At 43.7% G+C, this 19,981-nt stretch overlaps 1 protein-coding gene and 1 long non-coding RNA gene across 2 annotated transcripts in view; both read right to left on the bottom strand.

Annotated features, from left to right (window-relative positions):
* Positions 1–19,981, bottom strand: part of LOC147688735 (uncharacterized) — a 149,229-nt gene that overhangs the window by 72,427 nt on the left and 56,821 nt on the right. Inside the window, exon 4 of the mRNA XM_086941607.1 lies at positions 250–410. Coding sequence (XP_086797733.1) covers positions 250–410 — 161 coding nt within the window. The remainder of the gene's footprint in view (positions 1–249; positions 411–19,981) is intronic.
* LOC147688736 (uncharacterized) lies at positions 10,533–14,225 on the bottom strand. Its single transcript, XR_015300705.1, has 2 exons — positions 11,620–14,225; positions 10,533–11,540 (listed from the first exon to the last, which is right to left on the bottom strand). It is a non-coding gene; the product is annotated as an uncharacterized LOC147688736 (long non-coding RNA).

Raw genomic sequence — 19,981 nt, forward strand, 5'->3', positions numbered from 1 at the left:
CGCATCTGGTTAAAATAAAAGTCACTGTGGCCAGCAGTGAGAACAGCTATTGCAGCGTCCCTGTTTCTCTTTTGGTGGCCAAGCACCGGAGCGGTAATTTGATAGATATATATATATTAGAATACTTTATTCCATATATTACATAAGCATTTGAATAAATTAACTTGACCACATACATGTTAATATCCATTTTTGGGGTTTGAGGACTGATTTGATTCCTTAATACTAAATAAAATGTAGACCACCTACCAATGAAAACCCCAGTTTCACTTCCGCTGATGTTTTCCATTGGAATTCCAGCATTCTCCAGGGCTCTGAATGTGCATTCCAGTAATAACTTTTGTTGAGGGTCCATTCGCTCAGCTTCCATATCATTAATGCCGAACAGTCTGTTATCAAATTCGTTGAATCTGAGGAATATAAATTGTAAACCAATCATGACATGACATTAAAGCATCAATACCTTTTCATTATAAATATATATTTTTTAATGAAATGTTGTCATTTGAATCTTGGTGAGACAGGCAAAATCATTTATCGCTTTCAATGTTAGTCAGGAAAAAACAATCATAGTGATTCGTAATTTCACTGGTGGTTGACTATCATTTATCAGCTCCAAACTTCAGAAACATAATGCAAAATAATTTCCCTATTTTACACTTGTGAGAAATTGCAAAAGGTTTTTTCAAAACCGCCAGTCATTGATCACCACAGCACTCCCAAGATATGACTCAAACAGATGGACTTACCAAAGAATAACAATATGTGTCCACTACAACATTTCAGCTTCCTGTAGTAGTACAAGATTGTTTGATCAGTGGCTGAACAGCTGAAACTGCTGCCCTTTCAAAAAGAATATATACCTAAACTTGAGAACTACCCAGAGTTCTCTGATTCTTTTTTTGCATAATTTATGTGTCACTTTATGCCTGAAAGAGTATTGTTTTGATTAAAACTGGTTGCTCCCGTGTGTCTTGACAAAGCTATACCTTTATGAAGAGCTCTAATGAGAGTGAAAGATGTGGTTGCTTTTATTCATTTCAGGCTGGCTTGGACGGCATTTTACCAATCCATAGCTGTAATACTGTGCCTGGAGTGGTAAAAGCCCTTGGTAATTTTACAGCTCGACATGGATAGCACTGCACTAATCCTACGCTTAAAGACTTTGCAATGGAAATGGCAGAATACTTTGTTCCTTTCTACCTCGGCGTAGATGTCACTGTGCTAATCCTACATTTAAAGACTTTGAATGAAAAGCAGACATTTGAGTTGGACAAATTTAGAGTGTCACTGGCGTTGAGTGTGCTGTATACTGGAGCTGCTTTCCACCTAAACTTGAGAACTACCCATAGTTCTCTACTTCTTTTATTGCATAATTGATCCATCACTCAATGCCTGAAAGGGTATTATCTTGACTTATACTGGATACTTCCTTGTGTCTGGACAAAGTTATACCTCTCTGAAGAGCTCTAATGAGAGCGAAACACGTGTCAGGGATTGCTTTTATTAAATTCTGGTTGACTTGGATGGGATTTTACCAATCCAAAGCTGTAAACTGTGCCTGGAGTGGTAAAATACTTTGGTCATTTTATAGCTCTGCATGGATAGCACTGTTCTAATCCAATGCTTAAAGACTTTGCTGTGGAAATGGCAAAAGACGTTGTCCCTTTTTATATTAGCATGGATGGCACCTAAGCTTAAAGACTTTGAATGAAAAGCAGACATTTGAGGTGAGCTAATTTAGAGTTTTGCTGGTGTTTAGAGTGCTCTATACTAGAACTGCTTTCCACCTAAACTTGAGAACTACCCAGAGTTTGCTGCTTCTTTTTTTGCACACACATCTATCTATCTATCTATCTATCTATCTATCTATCTATCTATCTATCTATCTATCTATCTATCTATCTATATATATATATATATATATATATAACGGCAAAGAACCCTCCAGCACCTCCCGAACGGCGGATAAACGGACCACCTGGACCTTTTTCAATGGCAGATTTTATTTTATTCGTTCCTTGTTTCCACGACGCGTTTCGGGCATCAAGTGCCCTTGATTAGGCTACTATATTTATTTCTATGTTAAATGTTAATGAAAATAATCTGAAATACGAAGGGAACAAATGAATAAAGATAATGGTGAATAACAATACATTGAAATCAGGAGTGTATCATAAAGAAAACTGCAGGGAATACACTGCTACATTGAAGAAAGCAGCCACCCTAACATCCTGATAAACAGTATCCCATATTGTGAATTCCTATGCTATGTAGCAATTGTAGCTCTGAACCTGATTTTATGGAATAATGTAAGGTCATGTCAGCAAGAGTCAAAGACTGAGGGTACAAAGGGGCTGGTATTTACAAAGCTTTACAAAGAGTAACCAACGTAAGTCGAGATGCAATCCTAGCCCCGAAAAGCATGGTTAGTTGCTCTGATAAGACCATTTTAAAACCTTAGAAATTCATTGAAAAATACAAATGTTAAAGAGATGTTATAGTTGGGTGAAAATGTCATGTAAAATATACCATTTGAAACTAACATAGCCACTGAAACTAACAAGTTATAGTTATCACAAGTAAATATAACTTGTGCCCTAAAGTAACTATAACTTGCTACTCCACCATGCACAGTATAATCAACAATGATGGCATTTCTGATGTAGAGATATTAGAAATGCAGTCAATGAATGTGTCATGAGTGATTTAATATGCAGGGGTATAAGCAGTTTACGGCTAGGGCACAAGTTATAGTTATGTGAAATAACTGTAACTTGTGAATTGCAGTTGTTTTGTTAGTTTCAAATGATAGGTTTTACTTGACACTTTCACCTAACTATAACAATCCTTTATCCTTAGTTTTGTAGTGAATACCTACGTTTTTTTAATGTAAAGTTAGATATTCTTACAATCCTTAAGTATAATGTCACTTCAATCCTTCGTTTTTTCAATCAATTTCCAAGTTTTTTTTAAACATAATGTAAGATGTCCATCATAATGCATGGTGGGGGCTGGGTGCAAGGTCTAGCATTGCATTGTCTGTTGTGCTGCCCTATCCAAGCTTCAGTTCCGCCCCCGAATGTGCAGAGATTTGCCTCGTTTCTCCGCCTTCTTTGCGCAAGGTAGAAGGTGCAAATCTCCGCACATTCCATGGGTGGAACGGAGATGTCAACCCACCCCTAATAAAAACCCACTGCCCCCCCAGACTTTCTCGTAAGAAAATCCCATAGCTGAAAATATTTTAAAAAATCCCTAGGCCCAGCATTAAATCTTCTACCGACCACCTCAAAGGGTGCAAGAAGATTCCATGCAAGGAGATCCCCAATCCTGCCACATCCCATGCAAACCCACCTAGCTAGGCAATTATTGTGAAATATACCGGGCAGTTGTTCATTCCTGAACAAGGGGGGTGTATCTACTGTACCTACCCACCCCCAATTTCTTGCGGAGGGGACTTATGTCTAGTTCCGAAATGCGGCAATTAGAGTCTTAAAGAGGGGGGGTGTAAAAAAGCTTGGCTCAAAGAACTTCAGTAGACAGCTGTGGGCTGAGCTTCCAATCAATAGCTCATATATGGAGGGTGCATAATATATTGCCCCACTCTTCATTTCCTGGCAGCTAAATAATATATTTTAACATTGCAAAACTGCAACTAAATAATATAATCTGAAATTCGGGGGCGCCCACCCACCCCTATCTTTAGGTAAGCACATAAAAATCTTAGCCCTCCTAGTCTTCCCATAAGCCCAGATGAACTTAATCTATCCATTTTTTTAAACCATTCATTAGTAACCCCCAGTGGGACGATGTGAAAAACATATAGCATTTTAGGAAGAAATATAATTTTAACCAGGTTACATCTCCCCAATATGAAGAGTTTTAGATTATCCCACTGTGTGAAGCCATTCTTAGTTTTCTCTAAAATAGGTGTTAAATTAAAATCTATTATAATCTCCACTTTGGAAGTAATGCATATTCCTAAATATGTAGCTACATCTGGGATCCCGCTATCAGCAGATAGGGTATATCTGTTGATCAATACTTGGGTTTTAGCCTTATTTAGCAAAAGCCCAGACTGTCTCCTGAATTTTCTTGCAATCTCCTCAACAGAGCAAAGTACCCTGTCCGGATCGCTGGTAATTATGGCCACATAGTATACCGCCCCCTAAAAGCAATCTCTCCTCATCTGTGATTTTGCTCGTTTGCCCAGGATTACCAGTTCCTTCTACCAGCTTTATAAAGATCTGCATAAAAAACCCTGAAGGCTTCTCTAACCATACCAGGATCGGTAACCAAGCTGCCTTGCACGTTGCTTATTTCGTTATTTCATATTGCTTTCCATGGTCCATTGTGCTGCACTGCCCTCCTGCTTGCCCTGTGTGGTGTATTATGCTGCTGCACCCCCTGATTCCTGCCTTTTAAGATCAATTTGGTTCACTTGCCCACCTCCCTCCAGCCTTCTATTGTCCGAATCCATGTCCCTACCTCATTCCTTCAGCCCTCTCTGGTCTAATGTACCAAACATGCCAACATTGTAATCTTGGTAAGAGAGAGATTTTGAAAAAACAACTCTGGGGAATTGATTTTCCCCACTGATTTACATTGAACAAGTGGAGACTTTAAGGAGGAGACGATAAAAAACAAAGCCTTTTGGCATTAATAACATCAGGAGCATGTATGGTTGTACTGCAACTGCCTCTCATTTCAGCCCTCAATGGTCTGTTGTATGCTGCAGCATCTCTTGCCTGTACTGCATGGTTGGTTTGTTGCCCTTGCCCCTGTTTCCCCTGCCCTCCATTGCCCATTGTGCGGCCACTGCCCCTCCCACCTGCCCCGGATGGTCAGCTTCCTGCCTCTGCCCCCTTCTCCCTGCACTAAATTTTTCGGATCCATGCCCCTGATCTCTGCCTCCCCATAGTGTTCTAATTAACAACTAGATTGCTAACATTCTATAAAGTGTGGCATGCCTGAAGTCATTTTGATGTAATCAAAACTGTAATACCTAAATCATTTCATTTAGGAATTATCAAAATGAGGCGGTCCTTTTCTGAATTCTTTTACAGAGACAAAGCACTTTAAATCATTTGCTATACTTATGTTTTTTTATCCAGTTGATCATTTAATTGCTGCATTTAGGGATGAGGATGTGGCATTATGGCCAAAGCTGAAGACTTTGCAACTGGGAAACTAGGTTAATGTTAATGTTATTGAGATTTTTATAGAGCTGTTACCCGTGAGTGAAAGTCCTGGCTGAAGATGAAATCGGTGAGGTTGTTAGGTGATTTTCTTTGCAAAGAGACAAGTTTTTAGTGCCTTCCGAAAAGCTAGAAGATTGTTAATGTTTCTTAGGTGAGGTGGGAGGGCATTCCATGCTTTGGCCGCATTGGCTACAAAACTTCTGCTGTCCCAGTTGGCCTTTTTCACCCTAGGCACTACCACGAGCTTCGCATCAGATGACCGAAAAACTCTTTTTGGTGTGCAACAGTGAAATCTTTGTTTTAAGAAGTCCGGCCCATTTCCATGTAGGGCTCTAAAGACCAGACACAATGCCTTGAACTCAGAACGCTTCCTGTCCGGAAGCCAGTGGAGGTTTTTAATTTTGTCATGAGATCGATTCAAATTTTGGTGTGCTTGTGAAGAGTCTGGCTGCTGCATTTTGAAGGATTTGTAGTTTGTTCAACGACCCTCGTGGATCTTGAGAGAATGATTATTACAATAGTCCAATCTTGACATGATTATTGCGGTGAGTACAATGTGTTTCGCCTCATTGGGTAACAGTGGCATTATTTTTTTACATGATCTAAGGACAAATGATGTTGAAGAAACCACTTTGTTCACCTGGCCTTTGAAGCTGAGTTTATCGTCTATCCATACTCCCAAGTTCATCACCTTCCCGATTGGGGTAGGGAGCGAACCTGACGATTCCGGCCAATAGTTAGGGGTCCAAAAATGTATATTATTACCAAAAAGCATAACCTCCGTTTTTGTGGAGTTAAGTTTTAAGCAATTTTGGGCAATCCATAAGCCCACTGTATTCATGCAGTCTTGCAGCCTCGCTGCGGTTTCCTGAATCGTTTCTGGCAATATGGTCACTGCGATTTGAGTGTCGTCCATATACGACATCAAGTTGAATCCAAAAGATTTATTTAACAAAGCCAATGAGGACACGTAAACATTGAATAGCGTTGGACTGAGCGAGGACCCCTGGGGTAGAGAAAAGGGCTTTGCTGCAAATTTACCTAGGGCCACCATTTGTTTTCTGTCTGTCAGGAAGGATTTGATCAGTTTCCATGCCAAGCCCCTGACTCCTATCTTGTCCAAACGGCCCATCATCACAGCATGATGGAATATATCAAATGCTGCTGACAAATCCAACATGATCAGCACGGCATTTCCTCCCTGGTCCAGATTCCTAATTTCCTCTGTAGATTTGAGGAGCGCCGTTTCCGTGCTATGGATTTCTCTGAAACCATATTGAGTTGGATTTAGTGCTTGAGATATTTGCAGAAACTGGTTAAGTTGGGAATTCATGCTTCTTTCAATAAGTTTTGCCGGGAGTGGTAATCTGGAAATTGGCCTGAAGGTATTTGGGTCATTTGCATCCAGATTCGGTTTCTTCAACAAGGGTAGGATTGATACCCGTTTCCATTCCAATGGAAAGTATCCTTTCAGATACATATTGTTAATAATGGAAGTCAATTTTTGTGACACTGGCTCAGCCCCTAGTTTGACTACCGCTGGCGGGCAGGGATCGTAAGGAGAACCTGACTTGATTTTAGCGAGTAGATTGAGGGTGTCAGATTCCATTAGAAAAGCGAATTGGTCAAAAGTGGCGGTGTCTTTAATTTCTCTCAAATGATCATCAGTACAATTAGTTGATGTATTTAATGTGGAGTGTTAGAAGGTTTGGAAAATGCCATTGACTTTATCGAAAAAGAAATTGACCACTTTAATACACAAGTCTTGGCTCGCTGGAATAGTAGGGGCCTTTGAGTGGGCAAGAGTATTTACTATTTTAAACAACTCTTTGGTTGAGTTTTTGTCCAATGTAATTTTATTGGAGTAAAACACTTGCTTCGTTCTAAGAAGTACCTGTTTGTATTGCCCAAGACTTAGTTTGTATGCTATTTTATCCTTTTCCTAGTATTCCTTCCTCCAGTTTCTTTCCAGGTACTTACAGGCTAGTTTTTGAAGCCTGGGTTGCTGCCTAGTATGGTGAAGTCGTTTTTTGGGTGCTAGCTTATTTCCGGCCACTTCTAGCCAGTAAGTGTACGATCTAGTAGCTTTGTCAAGATCTTTAGGGGTTGGGGTGAGGGTTGACATTAATAATTGCTGTAATTCCCTGCATCGATTTGATTCCACGCTCTTTTTTCCGAATATCTATTGATAATTTTGGGGCTATATGGTCGGGCGTGGTAAGCTTAAATAATACCGCCATGTGATCAGACCAAACCAGAGGGAGGGTGCTGGTTCGAGTTTCAACATCCTTGTTGGCGAATTACTTAAAGTCTCCATGCCTAAAACCAAATGAATATCCCCTTGTGTAATGTAACTGAGGCTAATGTAAAGCACGCCAATACACTTGGTCAAGTCTGTGTATATATAAAACTGCAAACGGGCTTTAGTGCCCCAACATTACCTGCTCCAGACATCAGGCTTGCGGGACTAGGCACTGAAGAGGAAATCAAAAGGCCATCCAAGGCCCCAGTCACCTGTTGCTCTCTTCTGGGGTGGGACTCGGTCCCCCAGGAAGACTCGCAGTGACGCGGAATGTGACGTAACCCTCCAGACACCTTTTCCTCAGCCACTGCTTCCCACAGCGTGGGATTCCACAAACAGGCTTTAGAGCCCCAATGTCACCTGCTCCAGACATCAGGTTTGTGGGACTAAGCACTGGAGGGGGAATCAACGGGCCATCCGAGGCCCCAGTCACTGCCACCTGTTGCTCCCTGCTGGTGTGTGACTAGGTCCCCCTGCAAGACTCGCAGCGGCGCGGGAGGTGACATCACCCTCCCGACGCCTTTTCCTTTGCCCGTTCTTCCCGCAGCATGGGCCGCGCCTTGGAAAAGCCTAGGCCAAGGGCAGGCCCATCCTTGCTCGTCAGAGCACAGAGGAGGCTGGGCTTGGCCACCTACTTGAAATCTGCATCCCAAGGACTTAGACTGCTGCCTATACTAAGGTATTGTGCCTCATATGACTTTTATTGTAAGCCACATGCAAGCCTCTATTTGACAAATCATAATTATCACTCATTGCACTGCACCTTTGTAATCATGGGATAAAGGAAAGTGGTTGAGGGTGGAATGGGAGGTGCTGTGAAGAAAAAAAACAAAGAAACGTATTCGGAACTCAAGTCCCGTGCCAGGGAGGGATGGGGAGCGTGAGGAGAATGTGTTGGACAAAATTGATATTATATTATTAGATTGCGAGGGCCTGCTTACGTCACCCACACTATCTTCTAACACTCCTGCTCTCACCCCCAAATTTCTTCAAGCACACACTCCCACAGGGTCCACTCACATAGGATATGGGAAGTTTGGGAACATGCCAAGCCTATTCAGAAAGGCAGTCAGTAAGACTTACCCATTGAAGGCCCCTGAAATACTCAAAGATCCCTCCACTAGCTCATCTACTCAATCCCATGTGACTGAATGTGCAATGCCAGTAGACCTCCCCTTGAGCAGTCATTTTTCACCCCTTGCAGAGCGACCACCTACAACAGATACACTTATTTGTAAAGAAGGCTCAGGAGCCATGCGCATGGTAACAACCAGGTCACATATGAGCTCTCATTATGGGCGCGGGTCGGTAGTCAACGAACCACCACCCTCTAGTTCAGATCTCCAGAGGGAAATAGTAGCCCTAAAAGAAACTCTAGGGGCTCTAACTGCCCTTATGTCGAGACTGTACCTTAGATTAGAAGTGCGAAATAGTCTCGAAACCCTTCCACCCATGCATCCCCCAAGTATTGCCACAAACTCGAACACAAATTCTCCCACCTTCCACAGCACATAAATAACATGCTCCCAGCACTAATCCTGTGCCCTTGATTGGTACTTCAGGCCACTACGACAGGGTCCTTTGCATTCCACCAATCATGTATGGCAAGTACCAAGAGGGCTGTTGGGAGGAACACAGGGAATTACTAGGGGAACAACAGGACCTAGGAAGGCCATAGAGGAAGAACCACCACGTTTGAGTATAGGTCGTAGCATGTTGCCTTCACTCCTTAGGCCTCACCTAACCTCTCATATTGCTCCTCAGTGTACTTTCTACATGGTCAAAAAACCTAAGGTTGAATGTAATAACATTAAATATGAGAATGATGAAGCTTTAAAAAATAAAGCTATACACTGGATTAGGCACACAAGGGAATGTAGATCTGTGATAACGGATGACATCTTGAGGACAAGAAGATGCGTCTTAACCAACAGCACAGTCGACAGAATAGAGCTTATCTTAACTAACGAATATCTAGTGCACAATTTAGTCGCTTTAGAAGCTAGAACTTGCCCGCCACTGACTACAAACATCCAATCGAAGTTGAACATCCCAAGCCTGGTGGAATTAGTCAAGACTGCTATGTTGCCTCTAAGTGATCTTCCTCTCTTGTTCCTAACCCAGAATGATTGACTACCTCCAGAGGTTTCTCAGGAACCTGTGCAAATTTCTAACATCAACTCTGACCCCACTTTTTCTACAATGCATATAGGACAGGAGGGTCTATCTCTAGGAAATGAGTCAATGACTTTCAATCCCCAGCCTGTTCTAGACTTAGATACTGCTCCTCAAATGGCATTAAGGCTGGATACACAACTACATGTATCCATCTTATAACCCATGCGGTCAAAACTGCTGTTTCATTACCCCCTCAAACCACAGATATAAGGAAACTTAAAAGTAGCATTGTGGAACGTGGCGGGCATAAGGGGGAAGCTAGATCTCCCCCATTGGCTCGAGCTCAATAATTGGCACCAGATCTGCATTTTGCAGGAAACCTGGAGCCTGACTTCTATATTCATTACGGGATTTGTTACATTCCACAAACCGGCAACTCCCCCTAAACACGGCCGGCCACTAGGAGCGCTTCTTATTTTGCTATCTCACTAAATTACGACACTGAGGAGATGCCAACTAATAACCCAGTTATTCTTGGGGTTAGGCTAAAGGGTAAAGGGTGGTGCGTACACAAATCAATAAGTCATGTTCTTTTTGCTTGTACAGCATTTGCGAAAAGTAAGGGCAAATGGTTAGCCCCAGTCTGTAGCCATCTTGGGACTCGAGACTCCAGAGTGACCCTGCATATATTGAAATCAGATGCAAGACCTTTATTTGCGTGCGCAACTGTGAAATTTCTGGGCCACTCTTGGGCGATCAGAAGGAGGGCACTGTCAATTCCCTTATCCACCCTTGAGAGCCAAAGATGTGAAGACCCGCTTTCATAAGATTGGTTGCCATAATCGTCACTAATTTTATAATGTAAATAGTCACTTTATATTTAAACATCAACAAATTGTAACTCTTCCTTCTTTGTTTTACAGTGAATACTGCTGTTTTTATATAATTACATGAATTTTGTTGTGTTAAGTCTTGGAATGTAAATGTAAGGTCTGACTAGTGCATAAATCCCAATAAATGCATTTGCACCTTTGATAAGGTTACCAGCCACTTCGTATATTAACGTTTGGCTCGTCTTTGGCCAGAAAGCCATACATTACATGGCAACTGTTGCGCCTAGGTACCTTTGCTTGCTGCTACAGTCTTGCCAACTTTTGTCATCTCTAAACTGTATTTCTTTTTTTATATTTACACGCATGTTGTTTTTAAAGCCGGAATGTATGATGTTTGTCTTGAATGTTTGTATCTTTTATGTTATTTTACTGAAATAGAGTTTGATGATGATGATAAAACTACGAAAGAAAAAAATTAAGCATTTTTCACACTTCTGTTATTAGGCTAAACGTTGGCTATATTTGGGTGATATTTGTGCGATATTTTGGTGCTATTGTCTCTGTCTGGCCACCTTGGTAAAAGTTTTTATTATGAAGCTTTCTAATTTCTTCATTCCTCATTTACTGCAGTATCCTCAGTAGAAAATGCATTCAGTTTTCCACTTCAATTCCATCAACATGACGATTAGATGTTACACAATTTTGGTATGAATTCTAAATGTTAGCTCTATAGTTGCCCATTACAATACCGTGGTAAAGCTGCTGAACACCAGGGAGTTAACTGGCAGTCTGCTGCTGGTGTTGAAAGTGCATGTTAGAATAATTTAAAGAAATAGAAGAGGAAAATATTTTGAGAACTCATTTAAATGGTGTCCTAATTTTGATTTCTGCAGCAAAAACCATAAGTTCTTTGACAAAATTTACTCCCTCATTTCATTCCTTTCTGATGTAAATATTTTACGTTTTTACAGTCTGATTCAATCAAGAAGGCTCCAGGCCGGCCACCCTTTTATAATAAGTAAGAGTGTTAGCATTCTAGATGTTCTTTAAAACACTCTGGGCTCATTTATGAAAAGTGATCCATCGCTACGAGAAAACAGCGATGCGTCACTTTTCATTGCGCCCTCCTTGCGACACCAATGATGCATCATATTTACAGTATGACGCATCATGTTGCAAGGAGTTAACAGATACGTCAGTATTTCTGACGTATCTGTAGGTGTAAAAATGACGCATTGCTGGAGTGTGTCACAAAATGACGTAACTTCAGCAATAGGTCATTAGACATGGGCAACTCCCTTGTGAAATCTGCCTGCATCAGTCTTATGCCTGCCATGAGGCGGGAGTAAGATATTGACGCATTTGCGTCCTAGAAGTGGCGCAGTGATTTCACTGTGTCACTTCTACGAGGCTTACTTGCATGGGAACGACCCCCGCATACATTATGCCCAGCGCAGGTATAATGTGGTGCAGGAGTTTACAAAGTGTCGCATCTACCTACTTTGTAAATATGGTGTAACAAGGCACATTTTTTAAGCTGCTGGTGCGTCACAAAAAGTGACGCACCGGCTGCACAAAGTGACACAAGGGCTCATAAATAAGCCCCTCTGGGAGGCTGCACTAGAACAAAGGGGAATCAACTGACTACTCCTGATGGAAGTTTTTTACTGGGAATGTCAAACTTTATTCTCACATAGCTTAGATACATAGTGTGAATTCACAGAAAATATGCTCTCTTTTTAGCTTCGGGATCACCTTCCTTAACCTTTTTGAGAAAATCATGAGAAAAAGGTTTTCTCTGAACCATGACTCATGAAATCCAAGCAGGTCAGCAGTTGCATTTTTCACAGGGTAAAATCACCTTAGAGCACATCATAATCCCTGAATTTAATATGGTACCTCCAACAAATGATTTAAATTGTAAATAATATATGTTATCACCTTTTATACGTGCTTCTTTTTGTGACCCTCAAAACCAGCCATTCACTACAATGCATTTTAATTGGATCATGCCATAGTATCCCGTAGTAGCTGTCACAGCATGTTGTCCATGTTGTGGCCAACCAATAAATGGGGGGTCCCATCGGGACACTGCCACATACCCTTTGTGGTCTGGGTGTATTCAGTCTGCACCCTTACATATTTTTTAACTCATTTACAGTACACCAGGACCAAGTCCCTGAGTCTTGCAATGGCTGTCAAAACATATTCTTCAGGTTGAAACCAACCAATTGTGATTGACTACTCCCCTTTAAATTGACCACCCAGAGCATATCTGGACACCAACCTTCCAGATATACAATAATTGTATGGAACAGTTGACCTAACTATAACTTTTTTTGTGGCAGCTGTATCTAGATATTGATATCTATATAGATATCTACAACATAACATGTTCATTTGTAAAGGACATGTTCACCCAAAAGGGTATCTTGGCGCTGAGTAACAGATATTATTGTTACCCAACTCAATGGTACTAATTTTATCAACCTCAGAAAGATGAATGGCTGAGTAGATATATATCACCATTAGTTAGTTATAGTTCTGACCAAAGATTCCACACAGAAAGTGTTTTTTGTTTTGCCAATAACTTTGCACCACTTGACAAATCTTCATCAAATTTTCAGTTGCTGGGTTGGAGGTTTTGGGGAGATATGTCCAGTGGGGGCCGGGAAAAAAGGGGGGTTCCAAAACACGTTTTTCCCATGTTATGTCTATGGGGATTTTAAAAGTTTTAACATGACTACAGCCCGAATCGCTGAACAGAATTACACCAAATTTGAAAGATAGATGTTGGTACAAAAAGCATGCTTTTTGTGGTTTGATGTAAATCCATTCAGTAGTTTCAGAGACATTAATTTTTTTTAAAAAATAGAGATATCTGGGAGCCCAAAAGCCTACAGAGACCCTATTAAAACTTGATTGGCTCCAACACTTCAACCAGGAAGTGTTTGCAGCCATCTTGGGACACGGTTCAAAAGGGGGCAGGGTAGACACACCTTGACCCCCTAGCTGTCTTGAGAGGGTACCACTGGGGCCCCCAGGGCCAGAAAAGTATATATTTTGTAACTTTCATCTGGATCCGCCAAAATATTTTTTTTAAACAAAGGGTGGGGTCCTCGGCTATGTTTGTTGTAGACCCCCGGGTGGGCCAGGTCCCAGAGGCATGTGTAAATATGTAGGAGGAGGTAGTACAGGCCGCACATCCTAGAAGCTCTAAAGCCCCAGGCACCGCCACCTCCCCAGGGCATTTTAAACCATATATGCAGGCAACTTTTTTAATAATGCGAGAGGGCCTGTGCGAGCTGGGCTAAACATAACAGAAATGTGGGGGAACCATGATGTGCCCCGCAGTCCAAGGGACCTCAACTTCCCGGGGCAAAATATAATATTAATGTGGGGCTCAGACCCCCCCTGCAGCCTCTGGGGACTGCCACCTCCCTGGGACAAATGCTAAAAATTTAAAGAGGGGGGCTGCAAGGCCCACTGCAGTCCTGTGGACCACAAGCTTGTCAGGCCTGAAACAAAGAAAGGAGGGGGCCGAAAAGCACCCCTCCTGGAGCCCTAGATATCCTGGGTCATGTGTAAATTTTAGGAGGGGCACACAGTGCCCTCCTCCTAGAATCCCTAAAGCCCTATAGACTGCCACCTTGCCGGGGCATGTTAAATCATTTATGCAGGGGTTACCCTAGTGCAAACCCGTGCCCTGGCGACCACCACCTCTCCAGGGCAAGTTTTTCAATAATGTAGAGAGCCCGCATGGCTCCACCACTGCCCGAACACCGCCACCCTTCATGGCTAAACTTAACAAAAATGCGACGGGGCAACGTGGCCCTCCCGCAGCCCTAAGGACTGCCACACTCCAGGGGCTAAATATAATATTAATGCAGGGGTCTCCGGCCCTCTGCAGCCCTGAGGACCGCCAACTCCCTGTGGCAAATGCTAAAAATGTAAAGTGGGGGCTGCGCGACCTCCTCAGCCGCAGGGTACACCACCTCCCCAAGGCTAAAACAAAGAAAGGAGGGGGGACGCACAGCCCCACTTCTGGACCCCTAGATAGTCCTCGGGATCGCCACCCCCCAAGGCAGGCCCCAGAAATGTTCTGGGATGCCTACCCCCAGGATATTACAGTTACAGACTTGGCGGGAGCCGTGCATAGCAATGACTCCGCTTTCAGCAAGCTGTCAAGCAAGCAGGAAAACAGACAAAATGCTTTGAGATCCAAGGAGCAGCATGTAAGCAAAGCTGGATCTGGCAGAAAGGAGGAAGCCGGCAGGGAATGGGGGGGGCCTTCAGTCTCCCCCCATTATCCTCAACATTCAAAAAGTGGGTGCCCCGTGCGGGACCAGGGCTCCCATGCTACATGCCGGGCCCAAGGGGATGGGGCTCCAGGCCTGAAAATGGCATGGGGACGGGAGCCACACAGCCCCCTTTACCATTCTAACACATGCCTAGCCCCGGGGGATTGGGTTCCCAGGCCCAAAAATGGCCTAGGGACAAGACATAATGGCAACACTCCAGGGAGTGCATTCAGCGCTTGAAAGTAAAATAGTCACTGTCTCTTCTGAGGTAACGCTAATGCATGCAGACCATAACATCTTGGGGGACCGAGTAACAGCCACCAAAGACTCCATAACCATGCTCCAGTCAACTACTAAAGTGCTCAAAACAACTGTTAAAAGCTCCAAATGACGACAGCGACCCTGGAGGAGAAACCAGAACATTATGGAGGACGCGCATAGAAATAACGTTCAAATCTTAGGGGAGCAGGAGCGGGCATAGGGTCCATCTACAGACCTATTTGTTGAAAATCTTATTACAAAATATCTGCAGCCTTGCACTCTTTCAAGCTACTTCTCGGTGGAACAGACCTACCTAGTACCAGAAGGCCAGCCATGTCCAGGTGTGCCCCCTGCCCCATTCTGGTGAGGATCTTCAAATTCAGAGCTAGAGATACAATATTACATACTGCCTGCACTGCCCTCTATTAAAATACGACAATTCCATAGTTTTTCGAGCATTTATGGCCAAGGTTCAGAGAAAATGGCGCTTCTTTCTGGAAGTCAAAAGGGCGCTCAGTGAAAGAGAACTTATTGTTTCAGGGCCAAGCTCCTGGTAGCTATGGAGGGTAAATCATGCTTTTTCAACTCCCCTGAGGATGCCTGGGAGAGGCTGGACGGGTGGAAGACATCTGGAAACATATGATCTAACCCCCACTAGCAGAAAAGCAAGAAGGAGTGGTGACCACCAGGACGTTAACCAAACGGGGGTTGCCGACGGACATTGAGAGATCCAATTTCATTCAGCCAACATAAGACCTACACCCGCAGTGGATGAAATATGGTATATTATGGGGTCAAAGCTTTGCGCAGGGAGAAAATAGACACTCCAGACGGATGAAGGACACTTGGGAATTTCAGAGGCTAGCAGCTTCAATGGGGTCGTTATCAACAAAAGACAGCAGACCTCCTTAAGTATTACACAGCCCCTTAACTGTTCTATATTGATTTTGTAAAGAGTCACTGAGAGGATCTAATGAATGTGTAGGCCCTCAAATCAATCGCTGTAGAATAGTAAACCTACTGCATGGTCGGCAGATGAGGTTATGGCAGGTGGGTGGCTGACAGAGACAGGCTCCCCAACATCGAGTTATAAGGGACCAGATACACAGGCATTCCGCAGCGTGGGGGTGATGGGCAGTTCTAAGTCCACAGGGAAGCAGGGAGAGGGGTGGGGGGGAACTAGTTTTACCAGTTGGTTCAATAGAGTTTATAGACACACTAAGTGGTTTGTAAAGCCAATTTTACAAGGTTCATTTCTCAAACAATTGAAGGTTGCAGAACAGGACGTCTCCCTGAATGCCTCAAAGGCAACTGGAGAATGGCGCCCCACCCAGATGCCCTTAGGTACGCCTTTGAGGGATGGCACGATCCCTTTGGATTTGTATCAAGCCTGGGCGTAGTTAGCGAATTAAGGCTATGCGTTGCTACGCGAAGTGCACTTCGCAGAACACGAGCTATGTGTAGCACTAAGCAAACTGCATAGTGCGCTGTTCGCAATGATTGCACAGTGCCGGATGCTTGTCCGCACTGTGCAATCATTGAAAACACCATCTTGCACAGTGTGAGCTGTCTTTTACTGCCGCTTGAGTAGATTTTTACTCGAGCTGCAGCAATTTTCCCCAAGCGGACTGGTAGTTTCTCATCGCCAGCGGTCAAGAGCATACGCGACCACTCGCAATGAGAAACCTGACCTCCCAGCGCTGAGAATCTCACCGGGATGTTTATTTTCCACGCTCGCGGTCGGCAACTCGATGTAGCTGATCGCGAACAAGGAAAAAGTCTCGCCGGGATGTCATTTTGCTTGCTTGCAGTCACCAACTTGACGTTGAGGACTGCGAGTAAGCAAAAAATGACCGCTGCACTACGCTACGCATGTTTGCACTGTGCTACGTGCAATCCACGTAGTGCGAAGTAGCACAAACTACGCAAGCATAGCGTAGTGCTTTGCCCAGGGCCCAGGGTTAATTCTTATAACCCAAGTCGAATTTCCAAGCTTAAAAGAGTCACTGTAACATGAACAGAGATAAACCCTGCTGTAACTTCAAAATCCTTTCATTGAACAGCAATGAGCTAGGGGATAAAATCAAAAGAGGGGTGGTATTACAAGACCTGAAGCACCAGGCGCCTGATATATCATTACTACAACAAACTCACATACAGGGGATTTCTTACTGTGCGCTCAATAGACGGGGCTATAAACTAGCTGCCAATGCAGGCTACACCAGGGGTTTGAGAGGGCTTGGTATCCTATTGCGTAAGTACTTTCCATTCATGATACTGTAAGTCACACACAACTCACAGGGGCCTTTTGTGATACTGTCAGGGCACTGGGAGGGCCGGCTTCTAAATATTGTGTCGCTTTACATCCCCCCAAGGCTACATGCCCCCACACTCACTGACCTAGGTTCACTCATAATCAGCCTGCCGGAGGGGGAGTTACTCATCGGATGGGATTGCAATGCGACCCTGAGTGGTGACATATGCAAAAAGAACAATTGATGGACAGAATGCAGAACAATGTCATACATTCACCCCAGTACAGAGATCTTGGGCCTAAAGCCATAGTGTTTTTGCTCACCATGCTATTCCAGTTTGGACCACCCAGTCATATGCAAATCAGTCTTGACCCTGCACCCAATGGCAACAGTCCTGCCTGAACTGCCAGGCAAGGTCCTCCCTGGACTGGAAACAAGCAGCCTAGGACCGGTTTCCGGCATTCAGCCCCAATCAGCCAGGATATCTTGACTCAAGGGACATGGAGAGCACGGGACCCACGCCTGGGCATACCCATCCCACTCGGTATGACATAAGCAAAAAGAACAATTGATGGACATAATGCAGAACAATGTCATACCTTCACCCCAGTACAGAGATCTGGGCCTAAATCCATTGTTGTTTTGCCATTCCAGTTTGGACCCAGCCATCTGCACATCACTCTTGACCCTGCACCTAATGAGAACAGTCCAGCCCAAACTGCCAGGCCAGGGCCTCACTGGACTGGAAACAAGCATCCTAAGACCCGTTTCGGGCTTTCAGCCCTCATCAGCCAACCAGACAATGTGATACTTCAGGGAAGGCCTTACCGGAGTTTTTGTTGGCTATAGTCCTCGTTGATGTGTGGTGGTTGCACAATCCATCATCCCGCCAATAGACTTTTCACTCCGTGGCTCATGGAAAACTATCTCACATAGACTATATGTTTGGAGTGGCGGAACAACTCCCACTGTTTGGGGAGACGGCTCACCTCCCAAGAGGTTTTTCCAACCACTCTCCACTTACTGCAGTATATGGAAGTACATCCATACTCAAGGGCAATCGGATGTCACTTAACCCTTGGTTCTTTAATGTACCTATGAGGGAGGGCTTAACGAAAGCAACAAAAAAGAGGGACAGAAACAGTTGAAAGTGATAGAAGTAGAAATTTAGAAAATTGAATCAGAGTGGCTACAGTCAGACACCCCAGAACAACAGCACAGACTACAAATTGAACAGAAAGAATACAGAGATATTGCTGAGGAGGCAGCTAGAGCACAGAACCGAGCGACTCTGCATTGAATTTATGAGGTGGGAGAGAGAGCAGGCACATTGTTGGTGTGGCTAGAAAGAAGAAAAAAGGCTTCTAGATGGCTGTTTGAGATCACGCCAGATACAGGTAAACCACTATGAGATAGACAAGGAATAGCAGATGCTTACCTGCATATTATGGGCAATTGTACACTCCATCAATACTAACCACCCAAGCTGATGCTCAGAATCTACTGACGACTCTGGGTCTGCTGTCCCTCAAGGTGATAGATAGAGAGAGTCTAGAATTACAACTGACTGAGAGTGAAGTAGTGCAAGCAATCAGGGCTTTGAGGGCCGGTAAAGCAATGGGCCCAAACAGCCTACCAATAGAATTATACAAACTAACTACATCTGCAACTGCCCCATATCTATTGCGAAGTTGGGATGCTGCCCATAAATCAACGGTTGGCCAATATTGTCGTAATACACAAAAATGGTAAACCACCCGAAAGCTGTGCGTCACGCAGACCAATATCTGTGCTGAATGCAGAAGTTAAGATTGTGAAACTCCTGGCAACTCGCTTGGCTCCACTGCTACATAAGGTAGTCCACCCTGATCAGTCAGGATTCATGACAGATAGCAACACCACACTCAACCTCCGAAGCCTTCATGGAGTGTTGGAAACAGCTAACAGCATCAGGGAAGAGGCAGGTGTAATGTATTTAGATACTAAAATGGCTTTTGACATGATAGAATGGCCTTTTCTATTTGTGGTTCTAGAAAGATTTGGGTTTGGGAAAACCTTTTTAGCAAGGATTAGACTTCAATTCTCAGAACCCCTAGCACAAGTCATTGTCAACAGGGGTAGATGGAAAGTTTTCAAATTGCAAAGGGATGTTCCCTCTCCACATTGATATTTGCTCTGTTTTGAAACCATTGGCGGTGTGGATAATGGGTGCCCGCTTAATATGGACTCAAATGGATGGAAGATTGGGAGGATAGAATCTCCCTCTATGCTGACAACATTCTACTCTACTTGGTGAGCCCCTCCTCCTCCCTATATAAGGTGCTGCATATCTTTACCCTATATCAAAACTACACAGGGTACACTATAAACTGGGAGAAATCATTGCTATATGTCCCTTGGGGCTCCTGCCCTAAGATTCCCAGAGTTTAAACTGTGCGGATGGTTACTGAGGAATTTCGATACCTGGGAATTCATGTTACCCAAGACCCGGCTGTCTTTCACGATCATAAACTAGACCCTGCTCTGCATGAATTATAGGAAGATGTGCAGCACTGGAGGACACTGCCCTTGTCGCTATTGGGCAAAGCTTCCTTATATAAAACGATGACACTATCCCGCTTCGTCTATATTTGACAAAACACGCTATATCTGGTTCCCCCGAGATACTTTTGCACTGTACGGGCAGAGGTATGGACACTTCTCTTTGATA

Source organism: Lissotriton vulgaris, chromosome 10 (assembly GCF_964263255.1).
Source record: "Lissotriton vulgaris chromosome 10, aLisVul1.2, whole genome shotgun sequence".
Taxonomy (NCBI): domain Eukaryota; kingdom Metazoa; phylum Chordata; class Amphibia; order Caudata; family Salamandridae; genus Lissotriton; species Lissotriton vulgaris.